The 19,966-nt window shown below is 44.4% G+C and overlaps 1 protein-coding gene across 1 annotated transcript; it reads left to right on the top strand.

The window, feature by feature from the left end:
• The first annotated feature begins 542 nt into the window (after positions 1–542).
• Positions 543–15,315, top strand: LOC139375718 (alpha-N-acetylgalactosaminide alpha-2,6-sialyltransferase 2-like). The gene is made up of 10 exons (XM_071117529.1): positions 543–676; positions 5,444–5,822; positions 8,556–8,802; positions 10,678–10,843; positions 11,327–11,501; positions 12,231–12,369; positions 12,549–12,652; positions 13,089–13,172; positions 14,062–14,161; positions 14,986–15,315. The coding sequence occupies exons 2-10, from the start codon at positions 5,659–5,661 to the stop codon at positions 15,154–15,156; spliced, it is 1,350 nt and encodes a 449-aa protein (XP_070973630.1). The 5' UTR covers positions 543–676; positions 5,444–5,658; the 3' UTR covers positions 15,157–15,315.
• The last annotated feature ends 4,651 nt before the right edge of the window (positions 15,316–19,966 follow it).

Raw genomic sequence — 19,966 nt, 5'->3', positions numbered from 1 at the left:
ACAAGGCTTTAGACAAGCTAGCTACTCTAACTTGATTGATAGTCTTATTAAATGGCTTCTTGGTAGCTTGTTATGAGATTGGGAACCTATCTGGGCTATCTAAAGCCAACTCCACAAAAATGCTCCCGTGGCTAGTAGTACTACAGAAAAACAAAAACGAAAGTATAATTTTTATTTGTAAAACATTTTTAATGGACAAATCTGAGGGGGCACTAGCCCCCAATTGGCATGACACCTCTGCCCTGGACAGATATTTTTTTTGTTGAATAAACATCAGAATTGGGCTGCCTGTGTGAACACAGCCATTGTGACCATAGCAACGCTATTCCTCTAACGCTGTCGTCTCACGTCTGACTTTATTGTAGTCCGGGGTGTATTCACTAGGAACTAAAGAGAACGAAACGGGGCTGGACCTTGGTGAATTTGTCAAATAGAAACGCTAGTTTTCGTTGGAAAACAAAACGGTTTGGACTAATGATTACACCCCGTAGTAAATGTTTCCTCTCTCCCAATTGCCAGCATCTGTTGCTCATTTCACAATCGTCCCGCCCATGCTGTGCTGTGCCGGCGCTCCGGTCTATTAGTCAAAGAGTTCTTCTGGTTTAGATGACTTTCTACTGTCGCTACTCTCCTACTATGCAGATAGATAACTGTCACTAAAGAAGACTCGTCACAGGTTAGTGGATATGGGGACATTTTAACTTTTTATTTTCTATGTTTAGCTTTGTGTTGTGAAAAGGGAGGAGAGAGATCTCAGAGTAGTGACTTGCTGTTTCTCTGAGGGTGATCATGGTAATCGGTGCAAAACATGAACTTTAACAAATACCATCAAGTTTACAGCTTTCTTCTTCTTCTTAGGATTCATTCAGATTTTTAGGAGAATTAAATCAAAAGAGGGGAAAGTATTTTTATTATCATCATGATTCAACTGAATGGAAAAAAAAGGTGATAGCACAGCCAAGATTATAAAATACATGTTAAGACCTTTTTTAAGGTAAAATGTTTGCTGTCTCTATTCTCCACCAAATGTCAAAGTTTTCACAGATGTGTTGAACAGGGCTAATCTGAGGATCAAGGTTTTCCTTCCATTCCCTGGTTATCTATCTTCAAACAAACACTGAAGAATAAGTCTGGGAAAGTAAATTGTTGACATTTTAATGACCTCCGTCTTACAGTAGTTTGATAAATGTTTACTGATGAATTCATTACATTTCGGTATGTTTCAAAGATGGGGTGTAGATGTCTCCCACACTACCTCCGGAGGTGGACGTCTGTCTGGTTTACAAGCACTGTAACATGGAGATATGACCGTGACAGATGTCTCCCACACACAGACTCAACCTTTTGTATCCATGTCATTCTAGACAGAATGAGTAGTGCCATTTGAGGCTACCTTCATTATTTTTTTTAAAGTAGTCCATTTTCTTCATAATTGTCTGATCCCTCCTGGTGACCTGGTTGGACATGACTCCAACAGGGTCACCAAGAGGGATCAACCAATGAATTGGAAGTCCCACCCAGTTGACTACATTAAAATGGGATAGGAACTCAATGGCGCTGCCCGTGCTAATACAGACTTTGGGCCACTAAAGTTCTCTATCATTCTCTATTCTGCCACAATACCTCTGGAGGTAGTGTGTGTGAGTCATCTACTGTACCCCACATACCCCTCTCTGAGTGGTACAGCATATAGACAATAGCTCTCCCACATCACATGCTCCTGTAAGAATGACCTTTAATACCAGTAGACTATATATATTTATTTATTTTCTCTTTTAGCCCAATTGAAAATGTAAAGGCTTTTATAATATCCACACTCTTTTGAATCGTGGCATTGATCAAGTGCGCAACACTATGTGCGGTATGGTTTTAGATGGGAAGCTTCTGTATAGTTTGTATTGCTATCTTTCTTTTGTTAGGCTAAATGTTACGGTATGCTAATAGCCGCACTCCCACATGAAGCAGGAATGTGGCTTTGGCCACTCCACATCCCAAGGCTAGGGTAAACAGACAAGGTTAATCTGATGTTAAAGAGTATGTATTTCACTCATGTAAATCCAATCGGAACAGAATGTAGTGCCCTAAAGGCCATGTTATCCGCCCAGCACTGTGTTTACCATGTCATTGTAGTCAGAGGGAGGTGACAGATGAGGTATAGAAGTGCGTGTTCTCATACGGGTGCTAATGATTGTACTCTATCAGAGTAACTGTTGACATTCAAAATGTTCCTCGTGGTTCCGTCACAGCCAGGTGCATGTGAACAATACATTGATTGCACTCCAAAGGTCCTTTTTGTTTTTTACATAACTGTTCTATTTCTATACGGTCCACTACTTTTGACCCGAGCCACTTGGGACAGAGACATTTCCTCAGAGTAGAGATGTGATTCTGGTTTCCTGGTGTTTCCAGTACTTGTGAAAATAACCTCTCAAAACAAAGGGGCTGATCGCGGACTTCAGGAAACGGCAGAGGGAGCACCCCCCCCCCCTATCCACATCAACGGGACTGCAGTGGGGAAGGTGGAAAGCTTCAAGTTCCTCGGCGTACACATCACTGACATTCTGAAATTGTCATCCCACACAGACATGAGGCTGAAGAAATTCCTTCTTGGCCCCTACGACCCTCACTAACTTTAATATGTACAATTGAGAGCATCCTGTCGGGCTGTATCACCGGCTGGTACGGCAACTGTACCTCCATGCAACTGCAGGGCTCTCTCGAGGGTGGTGAGGTCTGCCCAACCCATCACCGGGGGCACACTGCCTGCCCTCCAGGACACCTACTGCATCCAATGTCATAGGAAGGCTAAAATGATAATTAAGGACATCAACCAACCGAGCCACTGCCTGTTCACCCCACTATCATTCAGAAGGCGAGGTCAGTACAGGTGCATCAAAGCTGGGACCGAGACACTGAAAAACAGCTTCTATCTCAAGGCCATCACTGTTAAATAACCATCACTAGCTGGCTTCCACCCAGTTACTCAACCCTGCACCTTAGAGGCTGCTGCCCTATGTACACTGCTCAAAAAAATAAAGGGAACACTTAAACAACACAATGTAACTCCAAGTCAATCACACTTCTGTGAAATCAAACTGTCCACTTAGGAAGCAACACTGATTGACAATACATTTCACATGCTGTTGTGCAAATGGAATAGACAACAGGTGGAAATTATAGGCAATTAGCAAGACACCCCCAATAAAGGAGTGGTTCTGCAGGGGGTGACCACAGATGACTTCTCAGTTCCTATGCTTCCTGGCTGATGTTTTGGTCACTTTTGAATGCTGGCGGTGCTTTCACTCTAGTGGTAGCATGAGACGGAGTCTACAACCCACACAAGTGGTAGTGCAGCTCATCCAGGATGGCACATCAATGCGTAGTGTCCAGAGCATGGAGGCGCTACCAGGAGACAGGCCAGTACATCAGGAGACGTGGAGGAGGCCGTAGGAGGGCAACAACCCAGCAGCAGGACCGCTACCTCCGCCTTTGTGCAAGGAGGAGCAGGAGGAGCACTGCCAGAGCCCTGCAAAATGACCTCCAGCAGGCCACAAATGTGCATGTGTCTGCTCAAACAGAAACAGACTCCATGAGGGTGGTATGAGGTCCCGACGTCCACAGGTGGGGGTTGTGCTTACAGCCCAACACCGTGCAAGATTGGCAAATTCGCCACTGGCGCCCTGTGCTCTTCACAGATGAAAGCAGGTTCACACTGAGCACGTGACATACGTGACAGTCTGGAGACGCCGTGGAGAACGTTCTGCTGCCTGCAACATCCTCCAGCATGACCGGTTTGGCGATGGGTCAGTCATGGTGTGGGGTGGCATTTCTTTGGGGGGCCGCACAGCCCTCCATGTGCTCGCCAGAGGTAGCCTGACTGCCATTAGGTACTGAGATGAGATCCTCAGACCCCTTGTGAGACCATATGCTGGTGCGGTTGGCCCTGGGTTCCTCCTAATGCAAGACAATGCTAGACCTCATGTGGCTGGAGTGTGTCAGCAGTTCCTGCAAGAGGAAGGCATTGATGCTATGGACTGGCCCGCCCGTTCCCCAGACCTGAATCCAATTGAGCACATCTGGGACATCATGTCTCGCTCCATCCACCAACGCCACGTTGCACTACAGACTGTCCAGGAGTTGGCGGATGCTTTAGTCCAGGTCTGGGAGGAGATCCCTCGGAGACCATCCGCCACCTCATCAGGAGCATGCCCAGGCGCTGTAGGGAGGTCATACAGGCACGTGGAGGCCACACACACTACTGAGCCTCATTTTGACTTGTTTTAAGGACATTACATCAACGTTGGATCAGCCTGTAGTGTGGTTTTCCACTTTAATTTTGAGTGTCACTCCAAATCCAGACCTCCATGGGTTGATAAATTTGATTTCCATTGAGAATTTGTATGTGATTTTGTTGTCAGCACATTCAACTATGTAAAGAAAAAAGTATTTAATAAGAATATTTCATTCATTCAGATCTAGGATGTGTTATTTTAGTGTTCCCTTTATTTTTTTGAGCCGTGTACATAGACATGGAATCACTGGTCACTTTAATAATGGAACACTAATCCCTTTAATAATGGAACACTAATCCCTTTAATAATGGAACACTAATCCCTTTAATAATGGAACACTAATCCCTTTAATAATGGAACACTAATCCCTTTAATAATGGAACACTAATCCCTTTAATAATGGAACACTAATCCCTTTAATAATGGAACACTAATCCCTTTAATAATGTTCACATACTGCTTTACTCATCCAATATGTAAATACTATATTCTATTCTACTATGTGTTAGTCAATGCCACTCAGACATTGCTCATCCTACTATTTATATATTTCTTAATTCCATTATTTTACTTTTTAGATTTGTGAATTGTTAGATATTACTGTACTGTTGGAGCTAGGAACACAAGCATTTCTGCTACATATGTTGTGTGTGACCAATAACATTTTATTTGACTTATCACAAGTCCGTCATCATGACCCTCTTCTTGTCTGGTTTAGGGTTAGTGGGTTTACCAGGTTTGAGCGGGGTTAGTAGGTTTGAGCAGGGTTAAACAGGTTTGAGCAGGGTTAAACAGGTTTGAGCAGGGTTAAACAGGTTTGAGCAGGGTTAAACAGGTTTGAGCAGGGTTATCAGAGATGGTACATTTTGACAGTTGCTCTGCCATCACTGTATTGTTCTGGAAGATGAAGGCTTCACCTGGTCAGAGGGAGTTCCTGTACCATGATCCATCAGTGGCTATAAACAGTCCAAATCAAATACCCATCTGCCCCTAAAATAGAGGGATCTGAAAGAATACAGAGAGACTGTATTTTTGTGGTCAAAGGTTGAATTAAAAAGGTATTATTGGGAGCAGCTCTGTTGACACGGTGAGGTAAAGTTTGCTCTCTCCATTTTTATCTATGTCCGTTTCTCCTCTCTCTGTCTCTCCAGACTGTCATGTGGTAAGAGAGGCCCCAGAGTAGTGTGCACCTCTGTGCACTCATTTTACAGTCAACTCCAGCCCTCGTCTCTTTCCTCGTTGCTCCCCTGAAAACCCGAACAACCTCCTCAGAAGGACATTGGTGACTCCCCTCTACTCCCCACATTCCTCCTCATTGGAGGGTAGAGGGCACACACACAGCCGGCTGCTCAGGCTCAGGTCGACGATGACGAGCATGGGGTTCCAGAGGAGGCTATGGCTGTGCTTCCTGGGTGTCAGCTTCCTGCCAGTCATCTATATCATCTATTTGAACCTTGAGATCACCTGGCGCATGGACATCCTGAACCTGACACAATTCCCTGGCATCTGGTACACACAGGAACCCAACAGGTAAACCAACAACGATGCAACAATCTAAAACTCCTGGTGGAAAATATTACACTTCTAACAATGTTTCCATTCACAGTTTGTGAGTGAAGTTATAACGTATAAATTAATATCACGACAGCTGTGACGGAAACGGCCAAGTTTCGGTATAATTTGCACGGCCTGCATGCACGGCCTGCATGCACAGCCTACCTGCACAGCCTACCTGCACAGTCTGCATGCACAGCCTACCTGCACAGTCTGCATGCACAGCCTACCTGCACAGTCTGCATGCACAGCCTACCTGCACAGCCTGCATGCACAGCCTACCTGCACTATATTTGCCAGCTGTTGACTAAAGCACACTTGACAAGACCAGAATAGACACGTTTGCTATTTAACCCAACAGGTTTTTGTGACAACTATTGGCAGAGTTGAAATGCGATGGAAACACATTGAACTTTAGATTTTTAAAAATATAATATTTGCTTGAATATGGGGCGGCAGGTAGCCTAATGGTTAGAGCGTTGGGCCAGTAACCGAAAGGTTGCTAGATCAAATCCCCGAGCTGACAAGGTAAAAATCTGTTGTTCTAATCCAATTTTGGTTTATTACCTTTGTCCTTCACTGTCTCTGTCTCTCTGCCTGTCTGTCTCTGCCTCTCTGCCTGTCTGTCTCTGCCTGTCTGTCTCTGCCTCTCTGCCTGTCTCTCTGCCTGTCTGTCTCTGTCTCTCTGCCTGTCTGTCTCTGCCTCTCTGCCTGTCTGTCTCTGCCTGTCTGTCTCTGCCTCTCTGCCTGCCTCTCTGCCTGTCTCTCTGCCTGTCTCTCTGCCTGTCTCTCTGCCTGTCTGTCTCTGCCTGTCTCTCTGCCTGTCTGTCACTGCCTCTCTGCCTGTCTCTCTGCCTCTCTGCCTGTCTCTCTGCCTGTCTGCCTCTCTGCCTGTCTCTCTGCCTGTCTGTCACTGCCTCTCTGTCTCTGTCTCTCTGCCTGTCTCTCTGCCTGTCTCTCTGCCTGTCTGTCTCTGCCTCTCTGTCTCTGCCTCTCTGCCTGTCTGTCACTGCCTCTCTGCCTGTCTGTCTCTGCCTGTCTGTCTCTGCCTGTCTGTCTCTGCCTCTCTGCCTGTCTCTCTGCCTGTCTGTCTCTGCCTCTCTGCCTGTCTGTCTCTGCCTCTCTGCCTGTCTCTCTGCCTGTCTGTCTCTGCCTGTCTCTCTGCCTGTCTGTCTCTGCCTCTCTGCCTGTCTGTCTCTGCCTCTCTGCCTGTCTCTCTGCCTGTCTGTCTCTGCCTCTCTGCCTGTCTGTCTCTGCCTGTCTGTCTCTGCCTCTCTGCCTGTCTGTCTCTGCCTGTCTGTCTCTGCCTCTCTGCCTGGGTCTCTGCCTGTCTGTCACTGCCTCTCTGCCTGTCTCTCTGCCTCTTTGTCTCTGCCTCTCTGCCTGTCTCTCTGCCTGTCTGTCTCTGCCTCTCTGCCTGTCTCTCTGCCTGTCTGTCACTGCCTCTCTGCCTGTCTCTCTGCCTCTTTGTCTCTGCCTCTCTGCCTGTCTCTCTGCCTCCCTGCCATAGCCCTTGGGTTTCACCTAAACAGTGATTTTATCTGAATGCCAGTTATTTGAAATCGGCCTGTTCTGCCTCTCCTTTTTGTTCCAAACTGTCTCTCCAAATGCATTTTTGCTTTGGGGTCATCGTCTATTAACACAAATGGAGATCACTGTATTTAGACAGGCCGGAGAATGATGAATGAACAGTTTATGGAGAAGGGGAATTCTGCTATTGCACGACAAAAACATTAGCATTTCTGTGGAAAAGGGGGAATTTTTTTACATCAACCATCGTTTTTTTCTGTCTGCTCGAGAGCCTGTAATGAGAGAATGGATAGTCCATGATGCATCAGTCCTTCAGTTGTATTTCCTGGTGGCGACTATCACCTTTCTGATCTCAGATTGTCACAGGTATCGGTTACGCCCTAATCCAATTTTGGTTTATTACCTTTGTCCTTCATTAAATGACTGGAGGACACACGTCCAGATATGACTCAGTGCATTGGGGCAATATTACTCTGTAGAGCTCTTTGGCATTTCGTTGTACTGAAAATACATCCAGACACAATCAGGCCTTATTGTTTATTTAATATAAGTGCACTTATACGTCAATGTGGAGGATACAGGTCTGGTTGTGAGATGGACGATTGTTGTCTTTCCCTACCAAACACGATGCAGCTTTACCATTGGCACATTGAATAGCATACCACTTCTCCGTACTGTTTTACTCAGAATAAATCAAGACTAGGGCTGTCCCCGACAACAACAACAACAACAACAACAACAACAAAATATTGGTCGACCAAAGCCTGTCGACCAGTTGAATAATTGGGGTCAGCCATAATCCAGACTCGACCACAAAGTAGCCTGGAAGAAGAGAAGTTGTAGGTTAGTGTAAAATACATTTTCAATAATGGTGAAATCTGACAACACTTTATAATGACTAGGCTCAACCCTAGTTAATGTTTAGAAAGCCATTTAGGTTCAGCTTCTCTGCTCAATTTGGGTCACATGACCATAGTTGACTGAGCGTGTGCTGTTCCTGCCGAGTCAGATACAGAATCAACATATTTCAGCTGTTACTGGGGAACTTTTGTTGGTGTTAGAGGAATATGTGAGTTTTTCCACAATTGGGTAGCAGGAGACAACGACATTTGACATTACCCAGGACCGTTAAGGTGACACCGGTTTCAGCTCTAAGGTGTGTGTTTTGTCTCTTGCCAGGTTACATGACCCTGAAGAACCTCTTGTTGTCAATACGCTGTCAGATAATAGTAGTATCGCACCACCAACACCTTTAAGTTTAAAGGTGAAGTCCACATCCCCTGCCAGAGTCAGACCGTCAACAGAACCTGGAGCCAGGACTACCAAGGGCTCTGATCTTAAAGGTGCTCTCCTCAAGTCCGCCAAACCAACAGAGCCACCCTTCATTGGCGACAGCTACTACAGTGAAGATGCCCCACCTCAAACAGTGAGTTGAAGTTCCTTTTTCTGAGCTGTTCCTGTTACTTGATGTGTTTTGTTGTGATTGCTGTCTACTTCAGAGACCTTAGAAGGCCTGTCGTCTCCTTGCAGTCAATGCTGACTGATTGTACTTTCAGACACATGAAGCATGGAAGCACTTAAAATAATGCTCCACTTTGTTATAAAATAAGGACAGTGGATATCTGTTAAATCTCAGTCAGATGACATGAGTGATACTCTAGTTAACCACCAGATTACACAACCCAAAAGGTCATCAACGTGTAATTCATACAGCAATTTGATAAGCTCTGGGCCATCTTAAGCAATCTCCATATTACATTATGTGGAAATAAGCCCAGTGCAATAATGACCTTTTAATTTAACTGTAAGTCTGCATGGTAAAAGTCCACCACTAGTTCAGTGTTAATCACGCAGATATTTTAAGGACTTCATGTTCTGCAATGATGTTGGCTGGTGTTTGCGTGCGTGTGGGATGTCTAGTTGAATGAATGCCAGTGAAAACCGGCTGGTGTTTTCTTTGGGCTCATGTATAATGGCAAATATATGACATGTTTCCCAGACTGTGTTCTCTTGCTCTACCCTCCTTGTGTCATCACAATAGAAGAATGTTGCAGCGTCATCACACGGTCAACCAAAACAAGGAAAGAACATTGTACATTTCATATGAACAATGGCTGAGGTCTGCTTCCTATTTTTCCTATAATATAGACTAAATACGGTCGACCACAACAGAGAACACCCCACTCCATGTGGTGGTTTCTCACTCGCGTGGACTGTTTCGTCTCGATATCTTTCATAAGACAGATAAGATGTGAAGCATATGTGTTTAGGCCTATTTGATCCAGACATGTGGGTGGTAAAGGAACACCGTACGGTTCAATGCAATCTCCAATTTCTTTATCTCTACCTTTTTTTTTTGTTGTTTAGTGGAGTGGTATGCACAACTCCCATCAAACTCTTTGTCTGCTTATCTTCCACTCGTTGACTTTCCATGATTCAGTGTTCCTCAGAAACAGTGAGTAGTTACCCTGATGATGAAGACCTAAATGGCCTCGTTTGATACAAGACCGTAGCTATGAGGGGACACCGAGGTTCGGAACCTTTTTTTAAATAAAAAAATAAAATTAATCTTGAGTTATGTCCATATTATGTTGTGTGGAACTATATATATATATATATATATATATATATATAAGGCCCGAGGGATAAGGGAGGTTCTTAGGTGCAACGCAGAGTGCCTGGACACAGCCCTTAGCCATTGTATATTGGCAATATGCCACAAACCCCCGAGGTGACTTGTTGCTATTATAAGCTGGTTACCAACGTAATTAGAGCAGTACATAAAAATGTTAAAAAATGGTATACGGCTGTCAGCCAATCAGCATCCAGTGCTTGAATCACCCACTTTACAATGACCTTTGTGTAACTGCAGGTCTGCATGGTAAAATTACACCGTTCGTTCAGTTTTAATGATGCTGATGTTGAGTCACTTATTGTTCTATAAGGACATTAGGTTGTGCTGGCCCCCTGTACTGTGACGATGACAGGATATGATGTCATAGTACAGGTTTCCCAGAATCTGTTCTCTTGTTGCTACCCTCTTTGTGTCATCGCCATAGAATGTTGTAGCGGCATCATCACATGGTCTACCCAGTGCTGAGTTAATGTGTAGCGGCTAATAGCTATTAGGCTATGTGTTTGTAGATGGACTGAGGTGAATGAAGCTACAGCAGCCAAGGTGGTAATGTCTGGGGTCCTTGTTTACTTGTTTTCACTGTTCTCCAAATAGTATTTTAGAGTTTTGAAATTGTATTGAAATACAGTAAATGAGCATCAACTTTCTGAACGTTATTCCATCCAGGACTGTCCAGACAGTATTCGGAGCAGGGTGTCCCAGACAGACTTTGGGGTACGGTATCTGGGCAGGATCCCTGTGCTTCAGTGGGCCAAGCATGCCACTCCAGAACAGTACCAGCGCCTCCGATTGTATCCTGGGACTCATGGCTGGGCAAACCTCGACTTTAACAGTAAGTACTTTCAATACATGTTGACAGGAACGTTACAATGTGTTACTCCATACCAACTATTGTTTGAAAATTGGCTGACAAATCATGTTCACATGCTGACGACAAACAATTTTAGTTCCACATCGTTGACTGCCACTGTCTAACTCCAGTGCACTATGATCCATGGTCACCCCAATAAAGATGTTATATGGCTTCAGAGATGGGACACGCGACCCTTTATGGTCAGTCGATTGAGTACATCTGCACAACTTCACAGATGCATGGGAATCTCATATCAGCTCACATCTGACAAGAGTAAACGATCGAATGATTCCACTGTTTTTACCCCGTGGACTTTACCCACGCCTCCCAGCTAGTGAGACGAGACACTGACAGTTGAGTGTAGATGTCGTCCATTGGAAATGTGCGCGAGGCAGAGATTTCATCCGTTGGTTGGCTGTCTTCTTCATCAGTTATTTTATTACATTGGATTTGTTGTTGCAGCTCTGGTGTCGACCCTGTCTGTTCTCAACACGTCGGCCAACTGGCACATGTTTGATGACTGGGATCGTCGTAGCAACGGCTCACGGTGTGTCCGCTGTGCTGTCGTGGGCAACGGAGGGATTCTGAATGAGTCAAAGAAAGGCCATGAGATTGACCAGCATGACTACGTATTCAGGTGAGACGCTGTCTTTGACCTTGTTTAGTCTTGACTTCCTCAATAGCCTGCGGGGGTGGTTGGACCTTCTGAAGTGGAAGATGTTCCTTGGAATGTGTATTATGTTAGTACAGTTGGCCTTCATCCTGTGTTTCATTTATGTCATTCAGGATGGCCGATTTTCAAGGGCTCCTCAAGAGTCTGTTGAATGAAGCATGCATCTGGTTTCTGTGGTTACCTGAGTGTGAGGTCATTGACAGTGTTCATGTTCCTTCATGCCGTGGTTGTCGTTCAGTGTTCCTTCCTGTGTGTCCTGTGTTGTAATTGGTCGTCTTTGACAGTGTCCCTGTGTTGTATAAAGATAGGGAGGTGGTTACATTGACAGTTCGGTAAAACAGTAGGATAAAGACACGTGGGTAGAGTCCATTCCACTCTCGCTTTTGTTTGTCCATCCTTTTCTTTTAAGAGCTTTGTCACAAGGGATTATGTAACAGAGATGTGTTTTCTTTGTATATCCCAGCTCCCCCTGAGACACCCGCAGGGAGTGAGGTCATGGCCAGGGTCACCATTGTCCAGCACCCCTGAAGCAATTTGGGTTAAGTGCCTCAAAGGCACACGGTGGCAGATTATTTTTCTCCACCTTGTCGGCTCTGATATTCGAACCAGCAACTTTATTGTCATTTTATTTTTTTTAAATGTTTATATTGGTTATTGACAAAGTTCTGTTCCATGCTTCTGTTGTTACTCCAGGACCAACGGAGCTGTCATTAAAGGCTTTGAGCAGGATGTGGGCTCCAGAACATCCTTCTACACGTTCTCCACCAACACACTCCGTAACTCCATGAGGAGCTATGCCGGAGCGGGCTACAGAGGACCACCGCTCTCTGAGGTGAACACTTCCATCATGATGATGATGATGATGATGGTTCACGATCACATTTACTCACTGGGAATAAACTTCATCCTCCATTCTTTAATTCATTTACAGACAAACTCTTAACTTTCATTTACATTTTTTTTTCATAGTCTGATCATGCATTCCCCTCGTTCTCTGTCTTTATCCTGTAGGAGACACGCTATGTCTTCCTGCCAGACCATGACAGGGATTATCTGCTGATGAAAGCAGCTGCCACACACACTCCAGTAGAGAGAGGACCAGAAAGGAGCAAAACGTAAGATGGGTTCATCTCCATGGAGGTTTTGATTTCATTCCCCACACAGCATCTATGTGGATTTCCATTGTAATTAAATACCCTCAATATCCCTTCTTTATTTACTAATGTTTTATTTATTTTACCTTTAATTAACCAGGCAAGTCAGTTAAGAACAAATTCTTATTTTCAATGACGGTCTAGGAACAGTGGGTTAACTGCCTGTTCAGGGGCAGAACGATAGATTTGTACCTTGTCAGCTCGGGGATTCGAACTTGCAACCTTTCGGTTACTAGTCCAACACTCTAACCACTAGGCTACCCTGCCGTCCCTACACTCTAACCACTAGGCCACCCTGCCGTCCCTACACTCTAACCACTAGGCCACCCTGCCGTCCCTACACTCTAACCACTAGGTTACCCTGTACTGTTATCTGTTTTTGTTTTTCCCTTTTTAGACCTCCCACATACTTTGGAGGAAATGTGACCGTAGAAAAGTTGAAGATGTACCATCCAGATTTCATACGCTACATCAGAAACAGGTGTGTAAAAAAAAAAAAAAAACATTTTAAAAGGGGAGAAGTGAGGTATCTTAGTACAAAGCACATAGTCTTTAGGAGAGTTGTTGTGGCTAATCCGAATCACAGCTGAGCTCTGATTATACACACACACACACACACACACACACACCTGGACAAAGGTATTAAAGAAACCCCTTTTGAAGTCCCTGTTTTGGGTGGGGAGCCACTTTATGATCGAGAACTCTTCCTACAATGGTTAAAGAGGTCCTCTGATGTTGAGGTTCCAATAATATGACACATGTGCGTGCACTTCTGTGAATGTTTTTTTTTTGTATTGAAATGTAACTGATCCCAACCCTGGTTGAGTGGCAGTGCCCATTTTTATCTCCATATCAAATAATGACCTTACTGTGATTTTGTTTTACTATTTTTTTTTACCATTGTTTAATTGAAAACAAGAATAGCTTCTTAGCAAAGAAAAAATTCTCAAACGAGGATTTTGCTAAGACTCTCTGGGAGTGGTCTGAGTGGGGAGGGGAAAACGGACGACTAGCTGTTATTGGCAGAAAGGTTTGGATCTCTCTTATTGGTCTATTAACTCATTTACCACCTGGTGATGTCACCAAGGAGGCCAGAACTCCATCCCACACCATCTAACACTTAAAGGTAATTGTTATACCATGACTCTGTTCGGGTGCATACTAATCAGGCCTGTGTGGTGTGGGGTTAGCTCTCCTCTCAACAAGGAAAAGGTGGCAGCCAGGTCTGGTCTGTACACAACCTTTTCTCCAGCAAAGAACGTTTTAGGAAAGGACAAAATCCTGTGTCCCTGAAGATCATTTTCTTGGACACTATTTCAACGTGTGGACCAGCTGTATTGTTAGATGCTCTCTTGTGTTTCATGTCGTAGGTTCCTCCGGGCCCACGCCATGCAGACCAAGTACAAGGACATCTACCGTCCATCAACAGGTGCTGTGATGCTGTTGGCTGCGATACACACCTGTGACCAGGTACGGGACGACCCACCAGTGACTAGCCATTAAACAATAACTCTCTGGACATGACTGCACTGACCCTCCAGTTGGGCAGCATGTACTCTGACCCTGATAGTCTTCAAAAGCCCTGTTAAATAGAAATACTACATTCTGCTCCGATCACTGCCTAAAGCAAAGGCCCATATATGGTCATCATTGTTCTTGAGGCATGGAACACTAGATAAAAAATGTTTTTTAAAGGCTGTGACTTCAGCAACTGACCTCTGTCCCCCCCCCCCCTGTTTCTCTCTACCTCTCTCTCCTTCTGTCCTCCCCCCTGTTTCTCTCTACCTCTCTCTCCTTCTGTCCTCCCCCCTGTTTCTCTCTACCTTTCTCTCCTTCTGTCCTCCCCCTGTTTCTCTCTACCTCTCTCCTTCTGTCCTCCCCCCTGTTTCTCTCTACCTCTCTCTCCTTCTGTCCTCCCCCCTGTTTCTCTCTCCTTCTGTCCTCCCCCCTGTTTCTCTCTACCTCTCTCTCCTTCTGTCCTCCCCTCGTTTCTCTCTACCTCTCTCTCCTTCTGTCCTCCCCTCGTTTCTCTCTACCTCTCTCTCCTTCTGTCCTCCCCTCGTTTCTCTCTACCTCTCTCTCCTTCTGTCCTCCCCCCTGTTTCTCTCTACCTCTCTCCTTCTGTCCTCCCCCCTGTTTCTCTCTACCTCTCTCTCCTTCTGTCCTCCCCCCTGTTTCTCTCTACCTCTCTCTCCTTCTGTCCTCCCCTCGTTTCTCTCTACCTCTCTCTCCTTCTGTCCTCCCCTCGTTTCTCTCTACCTCTCTCTCCTTCTGTCTGTCGTATTTGAAAACAGGTGAGCGCGTATGGCTTCATGACTCCAGACTATGTGAAATACTCTGACCACTACTTTGACCACCAATATCACCCAGTGGGTTTCTTCATTAACCATGACATGAGGATGGAGATGACACTGTGGCAACAACTCCACCGTGCAGGCCTCATCACTCTCTACATGCGCCAGTGAACTCAGGAACTAACTCACTCAAGGTTGCTACGGCAACGACCACCTCCCGTAGGATTAGAAAATAGTCAAACTGTATATTTATATATTATTGAACAACAAAAATATAAATTCAACATGGTGTTGGTTTTATGAGCTGAAATAAAATATCCCAGAAATGTTCCGTATGCACAAAAAGCTTATTTCTCTCAAATGTTGTGCACAAATTTGTTTACATCCCTGTTAGTCAGCATTTCTCATCTGCCATCTGACAGGTTTGGCATTTTAGGCAGAGTTCCTCTGTTCAGTGTCTGTGTTCTTTTGACCATCTTAATCGTTTATTGGCCAGTCTGAGATGTGGCTTTTTCTTTGCAACTCTGCCTAGAAGGCCAGCATCCCGGAGTCGCCTCTTCACTGTTGACGTAGAGACTGGTGTTTTGCGGGTACTATTTAATGAAGCTGCCAGTTGCGGACTTGAGGCGTCTGTTTCTCAAACTAGACACTCTAATGTACTTGTCCTCTTGCTCAGTTGTGCACCGGGGCCTCCCACTCCTCTTTCTATTCTGGCTAGAGCCAGTTTGCGCTGTTCTGTGAAGGGAGTAGTTAGTACACAGCGTTGTATGAGATCTTCAGTTTCTTGGCAATTTCTCGCATAGAATGACTTTCATTTCGCAGAACAAGAATAGACTGACGAGTTTCAGAAGAAAGTTATTTGTTTCTGGCCATTTTGAGCCTGTAATTGAACCCACAAATGCTGACGCTCCAGATACTCAACTAGTCTAAAACAGGCCAGTTTTATTGCTTCTTTAACTAGCACAAACAGTTTTCAGCTGTGCTAACATAATTGCAAAAGGGTTTTCTAATGATCAATTAGCCTTTTTAAAAATGTACTTGGATTAGCTAACACAGCGTGCCATTGGGACACAGGAGTGATGGTTGCTGATAATTGGCCTCTGTACGCCTCTGTAGATATTCCATAAAAAAAAGTCATTTACAACATTAACAATGTCTACACTGTATTTCTGATAAATTAGATGCTATTTTTTAATGTTTTTTTTGTTTGTTTTGCTTTTCTTTCAAAAACAAAGACATTTCTAAGTGAGTCCAAACTTTAGAATGCGTGTGTGTATGTGTGTACACACACAGTACCAGTCAAAAGTTTGGACACCCCTGCTCATTCATGAGTTTTTCCTTATTTTGACTATTTACTACATTGTAGAGTAATAGTGAAGACATCAGAACTATGAAGTAACACATATGTAATAATGTAGTCACCAAAGCGGTGTGAAACAAATAAAAATATATTTTATATTTGAGATTCTTCAAAGTAGCTACTCTTTGCCTTGATGACAGCTTTGCATACTCTTGGCATTCTCTCAACCAGCTTGAGGTAGTTACCTGGAATGCATTTCAATTAACAGGTGTGCCTTCAAATTTAATATGTGGAATTTCTTTCTTAATTTGTTTGAACCAATCAGTTGTGTTGTGACAAGGTAGGGGTGGTATAGAGAAGATAGCCCCAATGGGTAAAATTCCATATTATGGCAAGAACAGCTCATCAGCAAAGGGGAAACGACAGTCCATTACTTTAAGATATGAAGGCCAGTCAATCCGGAAAATGTCAAGAACTTTGAAAGTTTCTACAAGTGCAGTCGCAAAAACCTTCAAGCTCTGTGATGAAACGGATGTTCTCCGCATGTGTGGTTCCCACCGTGAAGGAGGTGTGATGGTGTGGGGGTGATTTGCTGGTGACACTGTGATTTATTTAGAATTCAAGGTCACACTTAACCAGCATGGCTACCACAGCATTTTGACACACATATACAGAGATATATATATATATATATATATATAAAACAATGTGGGCCCCCTGCTCGTCGAACATCTCATTCCTAAATCATGGGCATTAATATGGAGTTGGTCCACCCTTCGCTGCTTTAACATCCTCCACTGTTCTGGGAAGGCTTTCCACTAGATGTTGGAACATTGCTGGGGGGACTTGCTTCCATTCAGCCACGAGCATTATTGAGGTCGGGCACTGATGTTGTGCAATTAGGCCTGGCTCTGAGTCGGCGTTCCAATTCATCCCAAAGTTGTTTGATGGGTGGAGGTCAGGGCTCTGTGCAGGCCAGTCAAGTTCTTCCACACTGAGCTCAACAAACCATTTCTGTATGGACCTCACTTTGTGCATGGGGGCTGTGTCATGCTGAAACAGGAAAGGGCCTTCACCAAGCTGTTGCCACAAAGTTGGAAGCACAGAATTGTCTAGAATGTCATTGGATGCTGTAGCATTACGATTTCCCTTCACTGAAACTAAGGGGCCTAGCCCGGCTCATTATTCCTCCTCCACCAAACTTTACAGTTGGCACTGCATTCGAGCAGGTAGCGTTCTCTTGGCATCCGCCAAACCCAGATTAGTCCGTCGCACTGGCAGATAGTGTAGAGTGATCCATCACTCCAGAGAACGCATTTCCTCTGCTCTAGAGTCCAATGGCGGCGAGCTTTATATTTAGACTCACTAAATGGTTACTCTACAGATGACTCGCAATGTAGTAGAGTACTGTGAGAAAACAACATATAGTACTCTCCTATTTTTGCTGGAGTTTATTTTCAACAGCTCTCTTGTCCCATGGGATAACCTTCCTGACTCTTATTGCTGACGATGTGAATTTGTGCTGAGTGATCCACGGTACTGAAACACAAAGAGACGTAGTGTTTATCGTTTTGTCTTTTCACTTTTGTTTTTTTGAATGTACGTTAATGTAATAACACATTATGAATAAAGAATTCCATTTGTGTGTCTGGTGTTTCGTGTCAGTCAGTTGAATAGAATTGCATGTCACTCAGCTGAATAGAATTTTGTGTGCCTCCTGAGTAGGCGGTAAGGAAAATGCAGGTTGGCAACACCACCATCGAGCAGCTTTGCCTTAAGGCTTTCACAACATTTCATCTAAAGGCCGCCGCCTTGGTTGGTTGTGGTACATTATGTTTTGGCTTGGGGACCTGCCGAGTGAGAATATGTCCGCCCTGATCACGTGTGTATTTGAAAACCCTAATCCACCATTAACAAAGGTGTTCTGTACAGATAAAAGGTCAAGAAGTACAGCAATAAGGTCAAACACGGTTTTCTCTCCACTCCCAAATGCCTACTATCATGACTCAAAGTACAAACAGGAAAAATCACATACCTGATTTAAGTATTACATAAGTCTCAGTATCATCATTAGTTTTTAGAGGCCAGACGAGAACTACCCATGGAGTCAACAATGTCTCAGCAAAGCAACAAAGCTCACATCCAGAGAAATGTTTCCTTCTCTCTCTCTCCAGGCTGCCATAACATCCTACTCTACTTCTTCGGTGGTGTAGACCCTTCTAACCATTCTCTGACCTCTACTTCTTCGGTGGTGTAGACCCTTCTAAGCATTCTCTGACCTCTACTTCTTGGAATTCTTCTCCAGCATGACAAAGTCAGAGAACTCTGGAGGAGAGAGAGAGAACAACATTCTATCTGGGTCTGAGAGAGTAGACGAGGGGCGACTTGAAAACACAGGATCTGTCTTTGCAGTGAGTCATGTATTCAACTTCAGCAGTGTCTGCCAAAATGTTGTGTGGCAGTTGGAGGTTGTGTCGCGTGAGCGAAGTCATGTCCTTTCACACCACAGTGTAATCTCATTCCTGCGAGAGTGCTCCGTGCTGTGTGGTAAAGGAATTAATTTAGCAAAGAACATTCCATTCAAATGAATACAGGAAGTATTCAAAGTAGAACAGACTTGTAAAAAGTATGTATTCAAATGAGTAGAGGCAATCTTGTCTACGGATGAGGAAGAGGAGGATGAGAGGGAGTTGTTGATAGGTGGTAGAAGTAGGAGTTGTGGGGGGGAGGTAGAAGACAACCTGGGTCTGTTGGGTAGACGTGAGTAATCCTGTTATATTAATTAAATGTTCTAGCTAATGTCCAATAATCATTACAATCCCACCAGCCAGCTACAGTAATGTTCCTCACATACCAATGTTGTGGATACTCATTACAATCCATAACATCCATAACCCCCTGTTTGAATATCAGGCTCAACATTTGTGGGGATGCAAGGTCTCTATGCGATCAAGTGATGTCTTTGTGACAAAAAAATTAAACCAGAAGTAACCTCTGTACTTGCTAAAGATATTGGTCCGTGAGTAATAAGCTTTGTTTGTTGTGTTGACTGGAACAGTACCAGACTGGCCCTGTGAACAACCTGTTCTCTGCTGACCTCTAGTGGCCATATATTTGGGCGGCAGGGTAGCCTAGTGGTTAGAGCGTTGGACTAGTAACCGGAAGGTTGCAAGTTCAAACCACCGAGCTGACAAGGTACAAATCTGTCATTCTGCCCCTGAACAGGCAGTTAACCCACTGTTCCTAGGCCGTCATTGAAAATAAGAATTTGTTCTTAACTGACTTGCCTAGTTAAATAAAGGTTAGATAAAAAAATATGAATAAATAAATATCTCAGTGCAGGCCAGGACCCGAATAAATAAAAAAATGTCTCAGAGTAGTACCAAAGTGCATCATTGAAGGTGTCCCACTTCGAAAAGAAATTGGTCACAGTTTTGGTCTGCTTAAGGAGTGGCTCTCCCATAGGAACCAATGCATTTGTAGCTGGGTTGCTTAGTTCCTTGACTGTATATAACCCAGAAAAAAAGGAGTCTCTGGTAACAGTTCATGTCCCAACTGTCCATATAAGGTTATTTACTATGATCTAAAAAAGGCATTCCCCAGCCCCTCACCACTGTAGTCGATGGTCTCCGTCAGCAGCCTGCATCATGGCCTCAGCCTCCTCATCAGACGGGGAACTAG

The sequence above is a fragment of the Oncorhynchus clarkii genome, chromosome 20, assembly GCF_045791955.1.
Source record: "Oncorhynchus clarkii lewisi isolate Uvic-CL-2024 chromosome 20, UVic_Ocla_1.0, whole genome shotgun sequence".
Taxonomy (NCBI): domain Eukaryota; kingdom Metazoa; phylum Chordata; class Actinopteri; order Salmoniformes; family Salmonidae; genus Oncorhynchus; species Oncorhynchus clarkii.
The sequence above is the reverse complement of the archived record's forward strand: the minus strand, read 5'-3'. Positions and strand labels throughout refer to the sequence as shown.

Coding starts and splice junctions, on each gene's coding strand:
- LOC139375718 (XM_071117529.1), top strand. CDS start 5,659: ATGACGAGCATGGGGTTCCAGAGGAGGCTATGGCTGTGCTTCCTGGGT. Junction 5,823..8,555: donor TACACACAGGAACCCAACAG/GTAAACCAACAA, acceptor GTCTCTTGCCAG/GTTACATGACCCTGAAGAAC. Junction 13,173..14,061: donor ATACGCTACATCAGAAACAG/GTGTGTAAAAAA, acceptor TTCATGTCGTAG/GTTCCTCCGGGCCCACGCCA.